This window comes from Sinocyclocheilus grahami, unplaced genomic scaffold, assembly GCF_001515645.1.
Source record: "Sinocyclocheilus grahami isolate Dianchi unplaced genomic scaffold, SAMN03320097.WGS_v1.1 scaffold283.1, whole genome shotgun sequence".
NCBI classification, from domain to species: domain Eukaryota; kingdom Metazoa; phylum Chordata; class Actinopteri; order Cypriniformes; family Cyprinidae; genus Sinocyclocheilus; species Sinocyclocheilus grahami.
Window position 1 is genome coordinate 1,140,800 of NW_015505462.1, and position 21,089 is coordinate 1,161,888.

Sequence of the window (21,089 nt, forward strand, 5' to 3'; positions counted from 1 at the left end):
GACCACAACAAAGGGAACCCCCATACAGGCAACGCAACGCAAGTACCTCCAGATTCTAGCTGAACTGGTGCATTTAATATAAATTTTAACCTCATTGAGGAACTCAATGCGAGGGTTAATTAAGTGATTGATGGTTGTTCAGGTCTATGCAATTGCACATATTTCTGTAAACTTGGGACTCCACATTTTCATTCTCTTAAACTAATTATTTCCTCACTTTCTGTCTTTCTGCAACTTGTGTGAATGCATGTGTTTATGTGTTAGATTAGTTTACATGTCTTAGATCTATCCAATAAAGCCTTATTTATATTGAAAAGAGAAGTATCTTGTGTTTCGTGCTTGCAAGTTAATGTCTTAAACTGCCGATCTTGTTACTGTGCTAATAAATAGTGTTTTCAGTATACTTTGGATATTAATATCCATTGCAGAATTTATGTTATACAGCTCGTTCAATGAATCGCTGGCCGTCTCAGTGATCAGCCGTAAAACAGTGATTCGGTCCAAATTCCCTATAAAATCATAAATAATTCCCTTTGAGCTAAATTTACCTGCTTCCCTTCCAAATCCAGGTGTGAAAAACTTGTTGCATCTTTCCCAAAAAGACTCATGGCTGTATTCGATCAAAAAGGTGCTTCTACTAAATACTGAGGAAAGGGTCTGAATACTTAGGACCATGTGACATTTCAGTTTTTCTTTTTTAATAAATCTGCAAAAATGTCAACAATTCTGTGTTTTTCTGTCAATATGGGGTGCTGTGTGTACATTAATGAGGGAAAAAAATTTACTTAAATGATTTTAGCAAATGGCTCCAATATAACAAAGAGTGAAAAATTTAAAGGGGTCTGAATACTTTCCGTACCCACTGTATATTATTTGAAAGAAGTCTTATGCTCATAATGGCTGCATTTATTTGATCAAAAATACAGTACAAATATTATTTCAATTTAAAATAACTTTTCAGTTTTAATCTATTTTAAAATGTAATTTATTTATTTTGGTGGCAAATGTGGCTGATCTTGTGTTTAACTTTTTTTTTTTATCTCAAATTCTTGTATTTCTTGTAAGAAATTGCAATAAAACACTATGCCAAAGTGCTTCCAATAATGTTAGCCTTCTCCCTTTTTCACCACTGTAACATTTAATACATTATTCCATATATAATAAATTGAAAACCTATTTATCATTCCTCTGTTGTACTCTATTCAATTTGAGCATATTTATTTGACAAACTAGAGAATTAAGATAAACATGACTGGCATTTTAAGAAAGCTGAGTCCCATGCTCTCAAATGTCAATCATCAAACAGGCCTTTATTGCCATAATATTGCTTTGATAGAATTTCTTTAAAAAAGTAGACTGTCCACTCTGACATAAATAGAGACACCAGGCAAATAAAATAGAGTAGAGCGTCATAAAAAAGACAAACAACAAATACTCATGTTTAGAGATGTGTGTATGTTTTCAATATGTGATAAAGATGTAGCAGCTCTAACCAGACTCTCTCTTGTGTAGTTTGGTAGCTTTATACCCAGTAGGATCAGATGTAAGTGTGTGTACTGTATATATACATCTAGCAGCTCTGTCCAGCCTCTTTCTGTAGTGTGGCCTCCTCGGTGCGGAGCGGAAATGTGTCAATGGTGGTAAAGATCTCTGCTGCTGTGATGGGGAAAGTGTAGCGCTGCTTATCCACTCCCTGTTTGTCCAGCAGCACCATGTTAAATGAGTTCTGAGACAGCTGCAGCAGCAACCTGCCCCACACAAACAAAACACACACGTTTAGTTTAGATGTACATTGTGATGTGTTTAATATTGGAATCAATTAACTAAAAGCTCCTCATAAGTTCTTGAAATTATATACAAAACAGCATTTGAAGAAAATGAATCAAGTGACTGAAATACAGTAATGAAGTACCTGAGTTGTAGAGCTAGTCCTGGAGGGATAGGTCTGTGTCTGATGCGGCCAATCTGAGCTGGATAAACCCCCACCAACTCAATCACTGTCACATGTCTCAAGTCCAGACCACACTGGGCATGCTAAACCACACACACAACACAAATCATTCCAGTTTAGTTGCTTATTTATGTATAATCTTACACAGTATTGTAAAATTAATCTATATCTCTCTCTCTCTTTATATGAGAGAGATTAATCTTACAATCATTTGTATATTAAAGTATAATCTATACCATCATTTGAACATGTTAATGTTATATATATATATATATATATATATATATATATATAGTAAATTTTAAAGTAACTTGTAATTATACATTCATCAGATCAACATTATCAATATATATTATATAATATATATTTATAAAAAAAACAAATACACACATGTAGATAGATAGATATTTTGTACATTGTGACGAGAGGGCCGGGGCCGAGAGCCGTGGGAACGGAGCGAGGCCGGTGGAGAAAATGCTAATGCACAACACCTGCGCACAACACCTGTTTCTTTGAACATTCGCCGGTTCCCGCCTCCTTCTTCCCACCTCCTTCTTCCCGACCTCCTTCTTCCACGTTGTTACATTGGTGCCGAAACCCGGGAAGAAGGAGGCTGGAACCGGCGAACATTTAAAACTTTAATAAAATAAACAAACACAAAACTAAAGTAAAGCGGCAGCCCCTTGCGGACGACTGCCGCACACAAAACACAAAATAAAGTCCAGGCCTGGTCCTCTCTCATCCAACACTGTCATCACTCCTCCTTTTATCCTTCCGGAGCTCCTCCGTGGGACTCGAGACCGGTGAGTGGCGCAGGTGTTGTGCATTAGCATTTTCTCCACCGACCTCGCTCCTTTCCCACTGCTCTCGGCCCCGGGCCCTCTCGTCACATACATGTTAATGTTATATACTCACTAAATATATTGTACATTTTAAATTTTAATTTTAAGTATTTATCATGAATCTTAACAATATGTACACATTAATATTATATATTTACTAAATATATTTCAAATGTAAATTATAAATGAATTTTATTGAATTGAGTTGTATTGTTATTTTTGTTCCTTAATTGTACAAATTATTGTAAGACTTATCAATATTGTCTATATATATGTGTGTGTGTGTGTGTGTGTGTATGTGTATTTATTTAAAAAATAAGTTTCTATGTACATTTATAAATATTTATCTCTCTCTCTCTCTATATATACAGTGGGTACGGAAAGTATTCAGACCCCCTTAAATTTTTCACTCTTTGTTATATTGCAGCCATTTGCTAAAATCATTTAAGTTAATTTTTTTTCCTCATTAATGTACACACAGCACCCCATATTGACAGAAAAACACAGAATTGTTGACATTTTTGCAGATTTATTAAAAAAGAAAAACTGAAATATCACATGATCCTAAGTATTACTGTATATATATATACTGTATATATATACTGTATATATATATACAGTATATATATACACACACACAAATTATTATTTTTTTACAAAAAAAAGTACAAGATCTCACACTGACTCTCAGCCCTTAGTCTGCAAGTCAATGTAGAATAAAAAGGCAGATATTGATCTTATACCTGTAAATTAGTCATTTGGAATCTGTAGTAGTGATTGGCAGCTGAGGGGGCGGAGATTATCAGAACACGGCGTTTCTCATAGAACTGGTCCAGTAATGCAGCAGCAGACCGCACACCAACATTAATATTCATGGCTTTTAATAAAACAAATGATTATGATGTTATTCACCAGAGGGCAGGACAGGAAGAGCAAGATCATGAATTTTACACGATTTGTGAGGTTTAATCTCATAAGAATAAAATGAATAATTCTGTCATAAAAATTCTGCCATCGTTTATTCTAACAATCTGCCTTACAATATTACATTTGAATATTTTACCTGAATAAGCAGCATCATTCAGGAATTCAGGAATGCAATGTAATCTTAAATATAATGAAGTATAATGTATAATGCAAGGAATTTCTCTAGCTAAGCTGACTGTAAGTGTTTGTGAGGTGTTAATGTGTTTTTGCCTACGAGCACAAGAAGTCTCCAGGCCAGACCACTCCATGTTAAATTGGCAGACTCTGGCGGCGCTGCCCCTCAGCTCATAGCCACCCAGACAGCGGAATTCACACGTGGCCCCGTAATTATCAGCCGCACTGTCACATTTCATCCATCCATTGTCAGGGACAGAGAGAGGAGTACAGCGACGCACTGCAACATGCACATAACACACACATCAATGCCACCACAATGCCAGCACATTATGCAATGTTCTGCAACTAAATAAACCAATGACATTTTTTCAGTAATGTGAGAGTAGTTTACCAGTTCTCAAAACAACTTAGCTTTTTCAGTAAAAAAAATTAAATAATTTTTTCCATTCAGTAGTCGCTTACATTATATCATCAGATAACTGCACTATTGCTCAAAAGTTTGGGCTCTGCAAGATTTTTTTGAAAGAACTTTACATTTATTTAGCAAGGATGCATAAACTTGACACAATAAAGTTACAGTAAATACATTTATAACATTACAAAATATTTCCATTTCAAATAAATGCTGCTCTCTTGCACTGTCTATTCTTCAAAGAATCCTGCAATTCATTTATCACAGTTTCGACAAAAATATTAAACCACACAACTGTTTTCAACATTGATCAAAAGAAGAATTGTTTCTTGAGCAGCAAATAAGCGTATGAGAAAAAAAATCAGAAAAAACATGTGACACACAAGGCTGGGTTAATGACTGCTGAAAATTCAGCTCTGCCATCACAAGAATAAATTACATTTTTAAATATATTATAATAGAAACAGTTATTTTAAAGTGTTATAATATTTCACAACATTACTGTTCAACTGTATCAAACCAAGTGAAAAAAAGTGAGCATAAGAGACTTCTTTCAAAACCAAACTTTTGAGTGGTAGTGTATATATTTACATAGATGTTGCCAAATTAAAAAAAATTCTGAGGATTTGTAGCTAACATTTCTTAGATGCTCATAATTTAGCTAAGAATTTTTTAAGAATTGTTTGACTGTATTTTGATTACTTTAAACATGAGTAACTTGTAGCTTAGAAAGCTAAAGTTTCAAAAGAACTCACCTCTCACTCGGACATTGAACCTGCAGGTCGCCTTGTTCTCAGCACGGTCAAACACAGTGTATGATAATTTATGATTCCCTTCTGGGATGTGCGTGCCTGACGGCTTTCCTTTCAGTATAACACTACAACACAAACAAACAAAAAAAAGTATCTTTCTCACAACAAGAATCTGGATTAGTTTTATTAGACTGATTAGATTTAAATCTGAATTCAGCTAGAAATTACTTGATTCTCAATTGTGGCATTGATCGGTCAAATATTTTTGCATTAAGACCTGAATTTGCCCGTTGCCATGGTTACTTTCATATATGGTGAGGATAAAACTGTTACACTGACTCTGTTAGGATGCCGTCTGCCGTGTCTTTGCCCTCTGGTGTGTCCCACGTCACTTTGGCGGTGAGTTTCCCTGGTTCAGCAGTCTTCTCCTTTATATTAGGACACGTAATAACTGGGGGATCCACATCTGAGACAGAAAACACCTTTACATGCCTCTCCACCTAAATACTATGTTATGGATCCATATCTGTAAATAAATATTAATGAGTGCTCAATGAAAACCCACCCACACACACACTGTTGCCACCGCTCCACGTTCTGCTGCTTTGACAGGAGGCGCTGAGGTCTCCTCGAAGTGTGTATCCCGGTGAGCAGAAAAACTGGCAGCGGGAGTTGAAGTATGATCCGTCTGAACACTTATAACCTCCATTAGATGGCATGGCCAGTTTAAGACAGCGGACTTCTGTAAACATAATTCATGCCCTGGTGAAAATGGATTATCAATGGACAATCACTTCTGCCAATCCAAATAAATTCATGTGTCATATAGCTGCTGATTGACATGTGGTTGATAGTACTAGATTGTGTCTTGATATGCCTTCAGGTTTGCGAAGTGAAGTGATGTGTGGCCAAGTATGGTGACCCATACTTGGAATTTGTGCTGCTCTGCATTTAACTCATCCAAGTGCACACACACAGCAGTGAGTAGGGTAAGTTTGGGGGTCCAAATGTGACGCTCAATAATCATTTGAGCAATTCATAAAGATGATTAAGAAATAAAAAATAAAAATCAACTGAGCAATCGGTAAATTATTTGATAAAAATTAATAAAGCTATCAAACCTTCAGCATGTGGCTGAACAAATTAATAAAATTTCAATTTGGTAATCAAAATAATCAGTTAATAAAAATATATGTGACCCCAGAAAAAAATACATAAATGTTCTCCAACAGAAATAGGTTTCAGTGTTCTATTCCATCTAATTCTGTGACTTGTACTTACTATAATCTGAAAGTAAGTTATCCAGAAACGTAAAACAAGGCTAGCTTTAAGGCTGAATAAAGGCTGGACCACAAAACCAGTCATAAGGGTAAATTTTTCGAAATTGAGATCCTGAAAGCTGAATAAATAAGCTTTACATTGATGTATGGTTTGTTAGGACAATATTTGGCCGAGATACAACTATTTGAAAATCTGGAATCTGAGGGTGCAAAAAAATCAAAATATTGAGAAAATTGCCTTTAAAGTTGTCCAAATGAAGTTCTTAGCAATGCATATTACTAATCAAAAATAAAGTTTTAATATATTTACAGTAGGACATTTACAAAATATCTTCATGGAACATGATCGTTACTTAATATCCTAATGATTTTTTGGCATAAAAGAAAAATCTATAATTTTGACCCATACAATGTATTTTTGGCTATTGCTACAAATATACCCCAGTGACTTAAGACTTAAGGTTTTGTGGTCCAGGGTCACATATAATAAAGCAAATTGAAAACACAATTTTAGGTTTACCAATTACTAATATAGAAATCATCTTTAAAAAAATACAGTACACTACTGTTCAAAAGTTCGGGGTCTTTTTAATTATTTTTTGTGTGTGTTCACCTGTGTATCGCACATCTTCATCATCAGTGTATGGCCAGTATCCAGAGCCTGCAAAACAGTTTAGGACAGCAAAAGCAAGAAAGAGCTGGCATGACCGCAGAATTTCAGATTCAGCTCAACTAGAATCATTTGTACTCTGGAAGACTATATTAGAACTAAGCAAACCACAGTTTGGTTTTTTGTTGTAATATTTTTAAGTTCAGTTTGCTAACATATGTAAATCTCAGAATAAAAACGTGTAATTGTGTACACCACCGTTCAAATGTTTGGGGTCAGTGAGATTTATTTAAATTATTTTAAAGAAATGAACAGTTTTAGTCAGCAAGGATGCATTAAATTGAAAAGTGTCAGTAGCAACTTTTATATAATTGATACAAAACGTTTCAGTTTCAAAATGCTGTTTTGTTGAACTTTCAATTCGTCAAAGAATTTTAAGAAAAAGGAAAATCACATTTTCCACAACAATATTAAGTTGTTTTAAACATTGATAATAACACGGAATGTTCAACTTTGTTTTTTCTGTTTTACTGTATGCAGTGTATGTATTTAATGTATACCCCCCACCCACACTTTTTTTGGATTTATTTATCATTTTGTAACTTTTCAGTGTTCTATTCCATCTAATTCTGTGACTTGTACTTACTGTAATCTGAAAGTAAGTTATCCAGAAACGTAAAACAAGGCTAGCTTTAAAAATATATATATATAATGGAAAACTCCATTAGCCCTCCTCACAGATCACTCTCTTTGACTGGGATCAAACACAAAAAACAAGAGCCTGCATTCAATGCATAAATTGATGCTGATTTGACTTTTTATTCCCTCTAGTTCTGTCCTTTTGTCTCTTGTGAGTGTGTAAGTGTGTGGATGGCAGATCACACAGCAAGTTAGATCAAAGCTCCCTCTGATGCAGTAACAAGACCTCAAGAGACTCAGCAGCACACACACGGACACACAATGCTAATTCAGAGCTAGAGGCGAATCATGACAGGACTACAGTTTTCCAACTTCTATCATGGAAAACACTCCACAGGGATCATGTGTGTAGGTGTGTGTGTTTTCGCTCCATTTGGCAGATGAGTTTTCCTGTTCCATTCTGTTAAGCAGAATGCTGTGTAACCCAGAATACTCACTGACTTGGCTCAGTTTCGCTCTCTCTCTCTCTCTCTCTCTCTCTCTCTCACACACACACACACACACAGGTATAAATACTTCAAATGGAGGGAGTTTCCACTTAAGAAAACTTTGTTGACTAAACCATTTAGCTTCTGCTGCACCTTCTGTTTTACCACAGTCCTGAGGATCACAAAAGATTTCTTTTGTACAACTTCTACAATGTTTAGCTTAAAAAAAGTTCACTCTTGGATGGACGTTCTGCAGTCATAAGTCATCAGAAAGTAATATCCCTCAGGCTCCCCATGTTCAGTGTCTGCAGCAGCTCCAGCCTCACAGATTCACAACTCCTATTTGTGTGGAAGTTAGTTAACCTCATTCTACAATCTGACAGTCAAGTACAGACTAATTATGTTCATATCCAACTATCAGCCACCGCAAAATGGCCTATCAATCATCCAGAACCCCTTAGCACAATATCAGCACACATTAGCAAACATACAGATCAACTTTGCAAAGTTTGTCTTAATGAACTTTCCTTTTCTATTTTGAAACTATTGTTTTAGATCAACATTTAAATGAAGCAACAACAACAGGGTCAAATTCTCAACTTATGATCTTTTTTCTCTCATATGCAACAAGCTAGCTCACTTAAAGTTTTGTAAATTAGTCAAAACAATTAGTTCAGACAGTTTAATTCAAGTTTGAGCAGTGGGCATTTTACAACTACTTAAAAGCACATGAAATTCACTGATTCAAGTCAGGACAGTGTGGACAGTCAGCGTCTGTTCTGTCTTAATCTTGTAACATATGCTCATGTTTTAGCCAGCATGAGCCTGTGTTTGTGTTCACAAGGCCATAAAATACACAAACACAAATAACCACCCAGTCTTTGTGAATAAACAATGCACATAATTTGAGGTAATTCACCAAAGCCTTGAACAACGTAATTTATTTTACTGACATTTACTTTACACATGCAAATAAAGCCAATATGTGAGTCTGATGGTCTTGTACTTGTAAATCGGACCTCCAGTGTATTTACAAATTAAAGTCTGGAACACAACCACAACCTAAAACCCAATGACACGAGCCACAACCTCACACAGTCAACATTTTACTGAATTACATTTGCATTTGTGATTTAACTCTTAACGGTCCTCGAAATGGACCAAAAGAGCAATTATAGTTCTACCACCACAACACATGCATCTCTTCAGCTTCTTGAATTGTGTTTCCAGCAGCACAGGAAATTCACATGTCTAATCGAGTCCAAGCAAGTCTCTTTGCTTTTTCAATTTATTCTCTAAACAAAAAATCTTGGACCGAGAAACCAAGTTTTGAAGGGATATATTCTGCTTCTGCTGGAATATAAACAATGTTTTCTGGAAGCAAAGTGTACTTTTTGTTCTTACTAATATACACAAAATACTCCAAAAAAGAGCCCCCTTACCAGCCAACCAGGGGTGCGTTTCCTAAAAGCATTGTTAGCTAACTATGGTTAGTTCGATTGAAATCAGTTGGTAACGATGGAACTTGCGACCACAGTTGCTTTTGGGAAACGCACCCCAGACTGATACAAATATAAACCAAAACACAAAGTAGATTAAAATGCTACAAATGCCTAAAAAGGTCATATGGATTGGCTTAATATGTGACATGAGGCTACATCAGGTACATCAGGCATCAAGCAACCATAATCTGGCAATGGAAAAGTGGACAGAGCCTCCAGCCCTGAAAAAAGCTTTTTTTTCCCTATAATGTGAAAAATATCAAAAATTCAGAGTCACATTTCCAAATATCTGATCCAGACCCCATACTAACAGATCATTATAAAAACAGCTATGTATCAGTGTGTCAAAGCCTGAGGGACCGAGTAGTACAACATCAGCATATCAATACATGCCTCCAGTGATGATTTATTACTAGTTGATCCATAATTTGCATGTAGAATTTCTAATTCAGTGTCATTGTATCATATTCTATGATTAGTATTTTATTCTGTTGATTTGAGACTTTTAAAGCAATTTATTTGAGACACAATTTGACAGAAATATTATCCTCGAGTAGGCACATAACAACTTGCCTAAAAGTTGTTTAGTTTTATTATTAATAATATTTGTACAGTCCCTTTGTTGCCAACATAGAGGATAATGTACAAACTGCTCATTTTGAAAGTGTATGGTATCAACTATCAAAGTGAGATATCTAAATTAATTAATCAATTATCTAAATGAGAGGATGATAAACTGCTCATTTTAAATGTGCATGGAATTAAAAATATAAAACTATCTACATTATTAAAATATAATCTACTACTATATATGCATGCTCAATGAATGAGTAAATAATTATTATATACAAATATATATACAGTGTTGGGGGTAACGCATTACAAGTAACACGAGTTACGTAATCAGATTACTTTTTTCAAGTAACTAGTAAAGTAACGCATTACTTTTTAATTTACAAGAGAATATCTGAGTTACTTTTTCAAATAAGTAACGCAAGTTACAATTTTTTTCAATTTATTGATTGACAGCTCTCCTGTCCCCATGTTGAGAGAAATCAGATGTTACTGTAGTTCTAAAATAAATATGAATATGCATTAATTAATCTCACTCACAAAAAACAAACAAAAAAAACAGATTCAGTATTCCTCAAAATGAATAAAAATAATGCAACTCAGAATATGACGCAAACCTGCAATAATTAAATGTTAAACAACACAAATATCCTTTATGCATTTAATACCATTCTATTAAACAATGTCTTTGCTTCTGACCTTCGATGATCCAGTTCAACCATAATTATAAGCAAACATTACTCTAGAGTCTAGACAAACATTTGTGTCTTTTTTATTGCTGAAGTGTGTTGAAATGACTTCTGCAGTGTGTGTGTGTGTGTGTGTGTGTGTGTGTGTGTGTGTGTGTGTGTGTATATATCACAAAAATCAATTGTCCGAAAAGGATGAATGAGACCAGTGAACAAGTCTGCGTCTTTGGAAATATTGTAAATGCTGACAGTCATCCCAGTAAAGCCTTGCTGACTCTGCAGACACTCTGCTGGCCCACTTCCAGAAGACATTACATTATTTATACACCACTAATTCTTTAAAGATTTTTTTAAAGAGGAAGCACTCAAAAGATGTGTCAGAATCATCAGTATTGAGCAGATCAACCGGGAGCGCAGTGTCCTACTGGTGACAAGTCATCAGTGCCTTTTTATATGAAAGAGTTCAGTGACTTCTACTGTACGGATGTAAATTTACTTTCCCTTCAGCCTGAGGCGCATTCATTTCACTTTTGGTGCGAAAAGGCTTTTATATTTGCCAAAAATATAACTTTTTATTTTAAAAACAAACAAGTAAGCCCTCTCCAGATTAAAAAAGTTACGTAAAAGTAACGTAACGCATTACTTTCCATAAAAAGTAACTAAGTAGTGTATAATATATATATATATATATATACACACACCGTGCTTGTGTACTGCGTTAGGCTAACCGAGACTTGTCATTTGCACTTATATATTGTTGCTCTTTTGTTAGTTTTGACTGCTTTTATTGTCCTCATTTGTAAGTCGCTTTGGATAAAAGCATCTGCTAAATGCCTAAATGTAAATGTAAATGTAAATGTAATGTTCAGGGTGGTCTGTGTGTTTGTAGTGCGCTGCACACTTTGGGATCACTTAAGGTTTAGATACTGTGGTAGGACGTTGTTCCAGAACTGAGGGTCCTGAGCACCACTACCTGTTTGCTTACCGGAGGTAACATCTGCTTTGGCTTTCTGTTTCGGTACTTTTTTGGTCTTTTCTTCCTCTTCTTCCTCACTTTTGTCTTCCTCCTCACCTTCTTCCTCTTCCTCCTCTTCTTCTTGTTCTTCTTCCTCTTCACTAGTTTCTCTATGTTTCCTCTCATTTTTCTCGGGTGTTCTTCCTGCTCGGTTTCTTCCTCCTCTTCCTCACTCTCTTCTTCCTATTCACTAGTTTCTCTCAGTTTCCTCCTGTTTTTCTCTGTTTTTATATTCTTTACTTTCTGCTCTGTTTCTTCCTCCTCTTCTTCTTCTACTTCTTCACCTTCCTCCTTTTCTTCCTCATTAGTTTCTCTCTGTTTCCTCTGACTTCTCTCTGTTATTTTATTCTCTTCCTTCTTCTCTATTTCTTCCTCTTCTGCTTCTTCCTCACTTCCACTTTCTTCCTCATTATTTTCTTCCTTCTTTTCATTCAGCTTGTCTCCCTCATCATCTTCGTCATCTCTGTCTCTGAAACGTCAAGATTCTCTTCTCTAAACTTATTTTCACCTCTATCCATTTTCCCTTTTTTTTGTCCTCTTCTTTTTCTCCATCCTCTTCCTCAATCTGTTCTTTCCATTCTTGTTTTTCTCTATCTTCATCTCCATTTGTCTCTGACATTTTTTCCTCATCTTCAGCTTCCACCTCATTCTGTCACTCTTATTTTTCTCTCACACTCTCCTCTTCATCACTCCTGTTTGTGAATCCATCATTCTTGTCTTTCAGTTCTTCATTTTCTTTTTCATCCACCTCCTCTTCCTTGTCTTCTTCACCCTCCTCCTCTTCTTTTGCCCGATCTCTGTTTTCCTCCTCCTCTTCATTATCACTCTCTTCTTCTTGATTTTCTTCCTCATCTTCATTTCCTACCTCATCCTCTTCCTCACTCACTTCTTCTCCCTTTTCTTCCTGTTCTCCCTGTCCTTCCACTGTCTCATTCTCTTCCTCCTCTTCCTCATTCTCATCCTTTTCTTCACTCTCTCCTTCCTCTTCATCTGATCTCTCATTCTTATTTTCATTGTCACTTTCAGATTGTTCACCTGCTTCCATTTTCTCCTCATTACTGCTCTCTCCTTCCTGCTCCTCCTCTGCATCTGTTTTCTCCTTGTCTTCCACTTCTCTCTCACTCCCCTCATCCCAGCTCTCCCTCTCTTCTTCCTTGTCTTCACCACCACTCTCTTCATCTTTTTCCTCCTCTTCCTCTCCTTCCTCACCCTCCTCTTTCTCTTGTCCCTCACTCTGCTCTCCTTCTCTTTTAGTCTCATCTCCACTTTTTTCCTCCTTTACTCATCTCTCCCTCACTTTTGCTACTCTGTACGCTATTGCTGTCGTCCTCGTCCTCGTCCTTTTCAGTTGCCTCACTTTCCTCTTCTTCCCTGTCCTCCTCTCCCTGTTGAGCACTCTCTCCTCTATCTTCATAATTCTCGCTCTCTCTTTCTTCTTCATCTTCAACAGCACTGTTCTCCTGTTCCTGCCCAACCCCCTCACTTTCATCTTCTTCCTCAGCAAGACTCTCTTCTTCACCTCCCTCTTCATTTCTCTCGGTCTCACTATCCTTCACATGTTCGTCTTCCTCTATTTTTCCCATCACCACTCAACCACTCACTGTTTTCATTTGAAAGCTTGTTTTGTACATCTTGTGTGCTCTGCTGTTTGATTATGCTGTCATCTGTTTCCTCGATTGCTGATATGTCCTGAACTGTGCTGTCCTGGTCCACTTCCGTTTCTAGCAATACATTGCTTCCTGTTGTTTCATTGGACACTGATGCATGTGAGGACATCTCACTACTTGATTCTGATGGGGTTTGAGAAAGAACTTCAGCTGCTTTTATCAGAGGTGCAGCACTTGCTATAGCTAAGGCTGGTAGTGATGAAACTACACTACCCATAATGCTCTGCTCAGCCTGAGGCTTCCTGTCTGGCTTTCTAGGTTCAACTGTTTTTCTGGCTAATTTATTTTCTTTTAGTGGTGACTGCTTGTGTTGTGGTGATGAACTCGATGGACTTAATTTAGTAGATGATGATTCAGTTTCTTTTGTGGCAGAAGATTTATTGGTTGCTGATTGGTTATTGTACCATAAACTGGGAAAATGAGTGGCCTCTTTCTGGAGCTAAGCTTTTAATAGATGAAAATTCATGTTTCTGTTCAGTAAGCACTTTATTAGTGGGTGACTGGCTATTTTTATGATCAGACTGCAAGTTGGAAGCTGATTGCCTTTTTTTGATCCCCGATTTTCGTTTTTTTATTGGGGGAAAGTAGTTCTGAGGTATTTTACTATCATTTTCCCTTTTGACTTCTGTTGTTTCTTGTGCTAGCATTGCTGGTTTAAGCTGGAAGTTTGTGTTCTCAGACTCCACAGGATTTCCCTTTTTTGCTTTAGATATTCGTGTGGGTATGGAAACTGCATGATAGAGGGTTGAGTGTTTTGGGTGAAGTTTCTGACATCGGGGCCCTTTCTACATCTGATCTCTTCTTTTATGCTTTCTTTGGTGTAAGTTCACTTGGGCTTTCTTCTGCATCAACATCATTCTTTTCTTTACCTTTTTTGGGGGTGCTTTGCATTTTAGCTGGAATTTTGACTGGTGTTGAGTCTCCCTGTTCTTGTGTGTCGATCAGTGTTGATCTGACCTCTTGAGCATTTCTAAGGGATGGCTTGATGTCTCTTTGAGCATCTGCCTGAGGTGTTAATTCAACTTTGCTAACCTCTATGGCACGTCTTGAACCTTGACTGGTGACTTGACCCTTTTTGTAACTCTTACTTGAATACCCATCTCTTTGATTTTGGGAGATTTGACCTCTTGAACTTTTGTGGACGTTGTTCTAACTTGTTCAACTTCCTGAACTGGAGAACTTCTGGAGAAAGTCTTTTGAATTTCATTTGGACTTGACTTGGTCTCCTGCTCCATCTCAACAAGAGCAGTGACCTCTTGAATCTGCATGTTGAACTTTACTATATTTGTCTACTTTTGAAATCTTGTCCCTTGGATCAATATTAGTACTGCATGTTTCACTGCTTCCCTCTTTTTCCTTAGCTGACATTCTATCTGAAGATAATCTGACCTCCACTGCTTGACTTTTAGATTTATTATTTGTACTCTGGATTTTTGTATGTTTTGGATTGCATTTTGCTTTGTGATGCTGTAGCAGAAGAATGTTCCTCTGCCATGGCATGAAAAACATCCCCATTATCTGAAACATACAAAATTCCCAACAATTTATTTAGTCGGGCGTCGACAATCAAACTGTTTAAAGTACTTCCTCAAAAATAAATAACAGCATGGTTCTCATGTTCATGTATAGTGTTGATTGACAAGCGCTCACCTGTGACCAGAGCGGAGTGTCTGTATCCACATGAGACCCACTGAATGGGCTGCCCCAATTTCAGCTCTTTAGGTAATAGAGAGCAATTTGATTGGAGCATAGTCACAAAAGGGGTGGAGCCACTGGAAAGAAATGCTGTCATTACAGTGGCCCAGTCCCAACTGACCATCACTGTTTCCTCCAGCTGCAAAAAAATCTAATTTTGCTGGAGAAACCCCACAGATATTTTCACTTACCCACTTCATCTTACTCATAATTCTGTGACAAACTGCTATTATTCAAAGGTTCTAAAATTTGGGGTCAGTAAGATGTTTTTTTCCTTTAAAGAAATTAATAATTTTATTTAGCAAGGACTAATTAAATTGATCAAAAGTGACAGTAAAGACATTTATAATGTTACAAAGGTTTTGTACTCCAAGTGCTTTTGAACTTTTAATAAAATAATTCTGAAAAAATGTATCATGGTTTCCACAAAAATATTAAGCAGCACAACTGTTTTTAACATGGGTTATAATTAGAAATAAGATGGATTTAAAAACATTAAGACATCTTACCAACCACAAAATTTTGGTAGTTGTTACAGCAGCATGAAAGTTTGCCTCTGAATTAAAAGCTTTACTTACAAGTGCTGACGAGATCAGTCCCACAGGCAACAAACTGAGCTCTCTCCCCTTTAAGAGCTGGACGAATAAGAAGGTAAATAAGAAAAACGAGCATGATCTTTATAAAACAACATGCATCTCACTTTTAACACAGATCGGTTTATTCACTGGTCCTTTGGTTTGTAGACCAAGCTGACCTCTGTTATTATTTCCAAACGCAAACATACGGCCCTGCTCTGAAAAGAGATAATTAAAGAGACGTTTATTACAAAATATAGCTACAGTTACAAAATTACAGGGTGAATATAGAGAGATTACAACCTGTTACAAAGGCTGAGTGTGACTGTCCACTTCAGATGTGCATAGGTATATCATTCTTTAGCCATAACCTCCAGGGTACATTGCTTGCTATTTTACTTTTTCCAAAGGTGAATACAGCACCTGTTTCTGCAATAAGGAAACATATGTTCAGTACAACATTTGCCCTCAGTCACATTTGTTCACATGGAGCAAAGAGCAAACCTCCACACAAGCTCATCAAGATGGTCCATTTAAATCCTTAGAAAGCTTCCAGGAATAGCCTGTGTGGAGCTCAAAGACATGGGCTGCGTTCAGCCCCGACTGACTATGTATAGAAACTTTGTTAGACTCTGGTCTGTGTTTTGTGTTGCTTTGCTCCTCATGTGCCTTCCTTGCCCTTATTTGGTCCACCCTGTTCCTGTCCTCATTGTGTGTATTCCTCTCCAGCTGTGTTTTGATTAATTAGTTCATTTGCTCCCAGGTGTGTCCCATTGGTGTCTGTGTATTTAAAGTGTTCTCAGTTCCCAGTTCTCTGTCTGCTGTTAAGTGTCATTTTGGTTTGCCTGTGACAAGTTCAAGCTCAAACCGGTGCTTAACGTTTTGCTACGGTTTCCGGTTTGAACGACATGTTTCCTGGCAACGGTGTGCAACAGGGTTTGAGATATGTTTTCTCTTGTTTGGTGGGTGTGTCAAAAATATCAGCCCAATCAGCAGCAACATGTATGTAAACCACGCGGTATTAAAGAGACAGCTGGCACAAAGAATGGCCTTCTCAGCTGCCATAGTTGCAACTCTTGCATCATCAGAACAGGGTGTTCAACGCACCACCGTTTCCGTTTAAAAAACGTTTTGCACCATTTTGTCGTGGCTGAACGCAGCCCTGATGTCTCCCGTCCTGTGATCCTACGTGCCTTCATTAAAACCTTTTTGATTTACTTTATTCCTCGTCTCCTTGCTCGTTCCTGCGCTCCCAGTGTGTGTGTGTGACCGTTACAAACTGATCAGTTAAGCATAAAAAAATTGGACTTTCAATTAATAAATTTTAATTAATAAAAGAGTAATTGGCTAATAACATGGACATTTTTAACATAACACAGTTAAAACATTTAAAATGTTTGTTCAATTTTTATTTTGTAATTAAGGAGCATTTATTCTTTAGACTGTTTTTCTTTTTCTTTTTTTTAGTTTTTAACCATTTTAAATAATCTTTGTGCTTGGAAAATATTTTTAATATATACTATATTCTTTCAATTTATAAAGTCATAAAATCTGCTTTTAGAATAATTTTAAAATGTTGTTTAATTTTATTTTATTTACAATTTTTATGAAGCGTATTTGAGTTTTTTTTATTAATTAATTAATTTTTTATTATTATTCTCAAGTAATTTTCCATCTGTTTCATGTCTATTTCATGTCCACAGAGTGGGAAAAGCAGCTTTGGACAGTGTTAACCTGAAGGGCCACAGCTTTCTAACACTGAAGGATTTTAATGCAGAGGAAACTAAACATATCCTGTGGGTTTCTGCTGACCTTAAGAATGGCATTAAAACCTTTTTGATTTACTTTATTCCTCGTCTCCTTGCTCGTTCCTGCGCTCCCAGTGTGTGTGTGTGACCGTTACAAACTGATCAGTTAAGCATAAAAAAATTGGACTTTCAATTAATACATTTTAATTAATAAAAGAGTAATTGGCTAATAACATGGACATTTTTAACATAACACACTTAAAACATTTAAAATGTTTGTTCAATTTTTATTTTGTAATTAAGGAACATTTATTCTTTAGACTCTGTTTTTCTTTTTCTTTTTTTTAGTTTTTAACCATTTTAAATAATCTTTGTGCTTGGAAAATATTTTTAATATATACTATATTCTTTCAATTTATAAAGTCATAAAATCTGCTTTTAGAATAATTTTAAAATGTTGTTTAATTTGATTTTATTTACAATTTTTATGAAGCGTATTTGATTTTTTATTATTATTCTCAAGTAATTTTCCGTCTGTTTCATGTCTATTTCATGTCCACAGAGTGGGAAAAGCAGCTTTGGACAGTGTTAACCTGAAGGGCCACAGCTTTCTAACACTGAAGGATTTTAATGCAGAGGAAACTAAACATATCCTGTGGGTTTCTGCTGACCTTAAGAATCGAATAAGCACAGGGGCGAGGTACTGCAAAATATACTTCAACTAAGTTACTGATCAATAATCTTCCCATTTTCAGGACTGATATAATAAACAATGTTCATTTATTCCACTTTTATTTACAGTATGTCCCATTACTTCAAGGCAAATCTAGTGCCATGATATTTGAGAAGCGGAGCACTAGGACCCGCATGTCCACTGAAACAGGTGCCATTCAAAGTTTGAGCAAGTGAAAGGGCTTAAATTTATCAGTGCGGTCTCTGAACAAAATGAATAAAAAGGAACGGGTACAGAACAAAAGATTTGACACAAACAGTTTATCTCTCTCTCTCTGTCTCTTCGGGTTTTTTCTGTTGGGTGGCCATCCATGTTTTCTCACACCCCAGGATATTCATCTAGGAGTCAATGAGAGCACCACAGACACGGCCAGGTCTGAATTCACACACATTGCAAACACTGTGTGGACTCAATTCACTGAGGCCTTGACATGGTCTGATATGTGGGTGTGTTTGTATGGCAGGGTGCTCTCTGGTTTGGCAGATTTCATGTTAGCTCGGGTGTATAGTCACTCATCTCTGGAGCACCTGGACAAAGATGCTTCTATACCAATCATAAATGGCCTGTCTGACCTCTACCACCCTATACAGATTCTGGCTGACCTACTGACACTACAGGTACTCACTCACTGACACATACATACACATAAACCCAAGTACATGCACTCGTGTGTGTTTTTTTTCCACTCTTACAGGAGCACTACGGCTCATTAAAAGGCCTAACTTTAGCTTGGATAGGTGATTGAAACAATGTTCTTCACTCCTTTATGATGTCATTGGCTAAACTAGGTGTCAATCTAAAAGTGGCCACACCCAAGGTTCGCCTCTTTCAGATCTGTTTTATATATGCATACACAACTATTCAAATGTTGTTGTTTTTTTAAAGAAATTAATACTTTTATTCAACAAGGAAACATTAATTTTATTAAAAGTGAAAGATATTCATGTTACAACAGATTTCTATTTTAAAAAAATGCTGTGCAGTGAGCTTTCTATTCATCAAAGAGTCATGAAAACATTATCACAGTTTCCACGATAATATCAAGCAGCACAACTATTTTCATTATTGATAATAATAAGAATAGAATAGAATGATTTCGGGAAGGATCATGTGACACTGATAACTGCTGCAAATTCAGCTTTGCCATTACAGGACTAAATTACATTTGAAAATATATGAAAGTTTATTTAAATTGTAATATTTCACAATATTACTGTTTTTCCCCTGCATTTTTGATCAAATAAATTTTTTAAAGAAATTAATACTTTTATTCAACAAGGAAACATTAATTTTATTAAAAGTGAAAGATATTCATGTTACAACAGATTTCTATTTTAAAAAAATGCTGTGCAGTGAGCTTTCTATTCATCAAAGAGTCATGAAAACATTATCACAGTTTCCATGATAATATCAAGCAGCACAACTATTTTCATTATCGATAATAATAAGAATAGAATAGAATGATTTCGGGAAGGATCATGTGACACTGATAACTACTGCAAATTCAGCTTTGCCATTACAGGACTAAATTACATTTGAAAATATATGAAAGTTTATTTAAATTGTAATATTTCACAATATTACTGTTATTCCCTTGCATTTTTGATCAAATAAATGCAGCCTTGGTGAGCATAAGCATTTACAGTATGCAGTGTTTACCTAATTATGATATTCATGCTGTAGCTTGGTACCAAGTTGCAATTCCTGACGGATCCAATATAAGCAGCACAGGACAGTAGTGCAGTGTGCTGGTTACTGACACCTGGGTGAGCATGGGCCAAGAGGAGAAGAAGAAGAGGAGACTAAAAGATTTCCATGGTTACCAGATCACCATGCAGATAGAGAAATGTCCATCAACTTTTTCTGGTCTGATCCGGTCTATTTTTGTCTATTTCGATTTTGGTAAGTTTTATGTTTCTGTTGACTAGCTGACAGACAGGAAGTGTGGCTGCACCAGACTGGACATTTCTGCACTGTCTCCCATGTAAAGCAGAGGAAGTAGACAATGAAGTTTTCTACTCACCACGTTCCCTTGTGTTCACAGAGGCTGAGAACCGCAAGTGGACCTTTATAGTAAAGTGTATGTGTAAACATGTGAGTATCATTAATGCATTTATGTTTGTAAAGTAATAGTTTCTGTATGTTTTCTCCAGGGTTTGATGGTGTGCATCCTGACAGACTATACGCCACAAATTCCCAAACTCAAATTTAAAAAAAATGTGGGGGGAAAACACTAAGAACAAGAATAGTGTCATCTATCTGTTTTTGTGATTGTAATTGATCATATTTAGCACTATTGGCCAATGGGGGGGTTAAGAAAGAAATAAGAAATACAGAAATAAACAATTGTATTAAATTCATGAATCCTTTGATTTAATGTGTGAAAAATACTTTTTACAACATATTAAATTATTTAAATATTTCAGTGATGCAAATACCTTTAAGACCTATAGAGGGTGCTGTGACATTTTGAGAAATACTATGTGGTATCATATTTGATATATTCAGATGTCTTTAAATTACAAGGGGTTGGATGGACACTGCATTTAAGTTTTCAAAACAGAAAGGAGTTGCAAAATGCACTCAGCAAAAACAACAACAATACATCTCATTTTCAGTCTCCATATAACTGTCACTGTGTCTCTTAAGGTTTCTATGTAATTATGGGATTTGGCATTTATGTCACCTCAAATCACTTATAAACATTTTACATAACAGATAACTCTTTAAATCATCCCTTGCATGTCTAACTCTGCAGGGCAACAATACAGTCCAGCAGTGCAAGGTGATTTAGAGTGAATAGGTGTCACAGAT

The 21,089-nt window shown here is 36.2% G+C and overlaps 2 protein-coding genes, 1 long non-coding RNA gene and 1 pseudogene across 4 annotated transcripts; 1 reads left to right on the top strand and 3 right to left on the bottom strand.

Moving 5' to 3' along the window:
* Window positions 1–1,130: 1,130 nt before the first annotated feature.
* LOC107600405 (sushi repeat-containing protein SRPX-like) lies at window positions 1,131–11,983 on the bottom strand. The gene is made up of 9 exons (XM_016292302.1): window positions 11,770–11,983; window positions 6,955–7,002; window positions 5,627–5,803; window positions 5,401–5,527; window positions 5,065–5,186; window positions 3,995–4,174; window positions 3,537–3,670; window positions 1,913–2,034; window positions 1,131–1,748 (listed from the first exon to the last, which is right to left on the bottom strand). The coding sequence occupies exons 1-9, from the start codon at window positions 11,981–11,983 to the stop codon at window positions 1,571–1,573; spliced, it is 1,302 nt and encodes a 433-aa protein (XP_016147788.1). The 3' UTR covers window positions 1,131–1,570.
* Window positions 11,984–13,105: 1,122 nt separating this feature from the next.
* On the bottom strand, window positions 13,106–13,520 carry LOC107600429 (glutamic acid-rich protein-like). The gene has a single exon (XM_016292323.1). It carries the CDS (start codon window positions 13,438–13,440, stop codon window positions 13,114–13,116), a length of 327 nt encoding a protein of 108 aa, XP_016147809.1. The 5' UTR covers window positions 13,441–13,520; the 3' UTR covers window positions 13,106–13,113.
* Window positions 13,521–14,401: 881 nt separating this feature from the next.
* Window positions 14,402–16,513, bottom strand: LOC107600431 (uncharacterized). Of its 2 annotated transcripts, XR_001610808.1 has the most exons (6): window positions 16,299–16,513; window positions 16,098–16,223; window positions 15,920–16,012; window positions 15,798–15,854; window positions 15,175–15,296; window positions 14,402–15,042 (listed from the first exon to the last, which is right to left on the bottom strand). It is a non-coding gene; the product is annotated as an uncharacterized lncRNA (long non-coding RNA). The 2 variants fall into 2 exon arrangements; XR_001610807.1 differs by having other exon boundaries at window positions 15,798–16,012.
* A 974-nt stretch (window positions 16,514–17,487) lies between these two features.
* Window positions 17,488–20,578, top strand: LOC107600406 (ornithine carbamoyltransferase, mitochondrial-like; annotated as a pseudogene).
* Window positions 20,579–21,089: the final 511 nt, after the last annotated feature.

What these genes read in the sequence shown, in the direction of transcription:
- LOC107600405 (XM_016292302.1), bottom strand. Translation starts at nt 11,983, where the DNA reads ATGAGAGGAAACATAGAGAAACTAGTGAAGAGGAAGAAGAACAAGAAG. An exon ending in TGAAGATGTGCGATACACAG is followed by an intron (nt 5,804 to 6,954) that starts GTGAACACACAC and finishes TTATGTTTACAG; the next exon opens with AAGTCCGCTGTCTTAAACTG. An exon ending in GTTCAATGTCCGAGTGAGAG is followed by an intron (nt 4,175 to 5,064) that starts GTGAGTTCTTTT and finishes TGCATGTTGCAG; the next exon opens with TGCGTCGCTGTACTCCTCTC.
- LOC107600429 (XM_016292323.1), bottom strand. Translation starts at nt 13,440, where the DNA reads ATGGGAAAAATAGAGGAAGACGAACATGTGAAGGATAGTGAGACCGAG.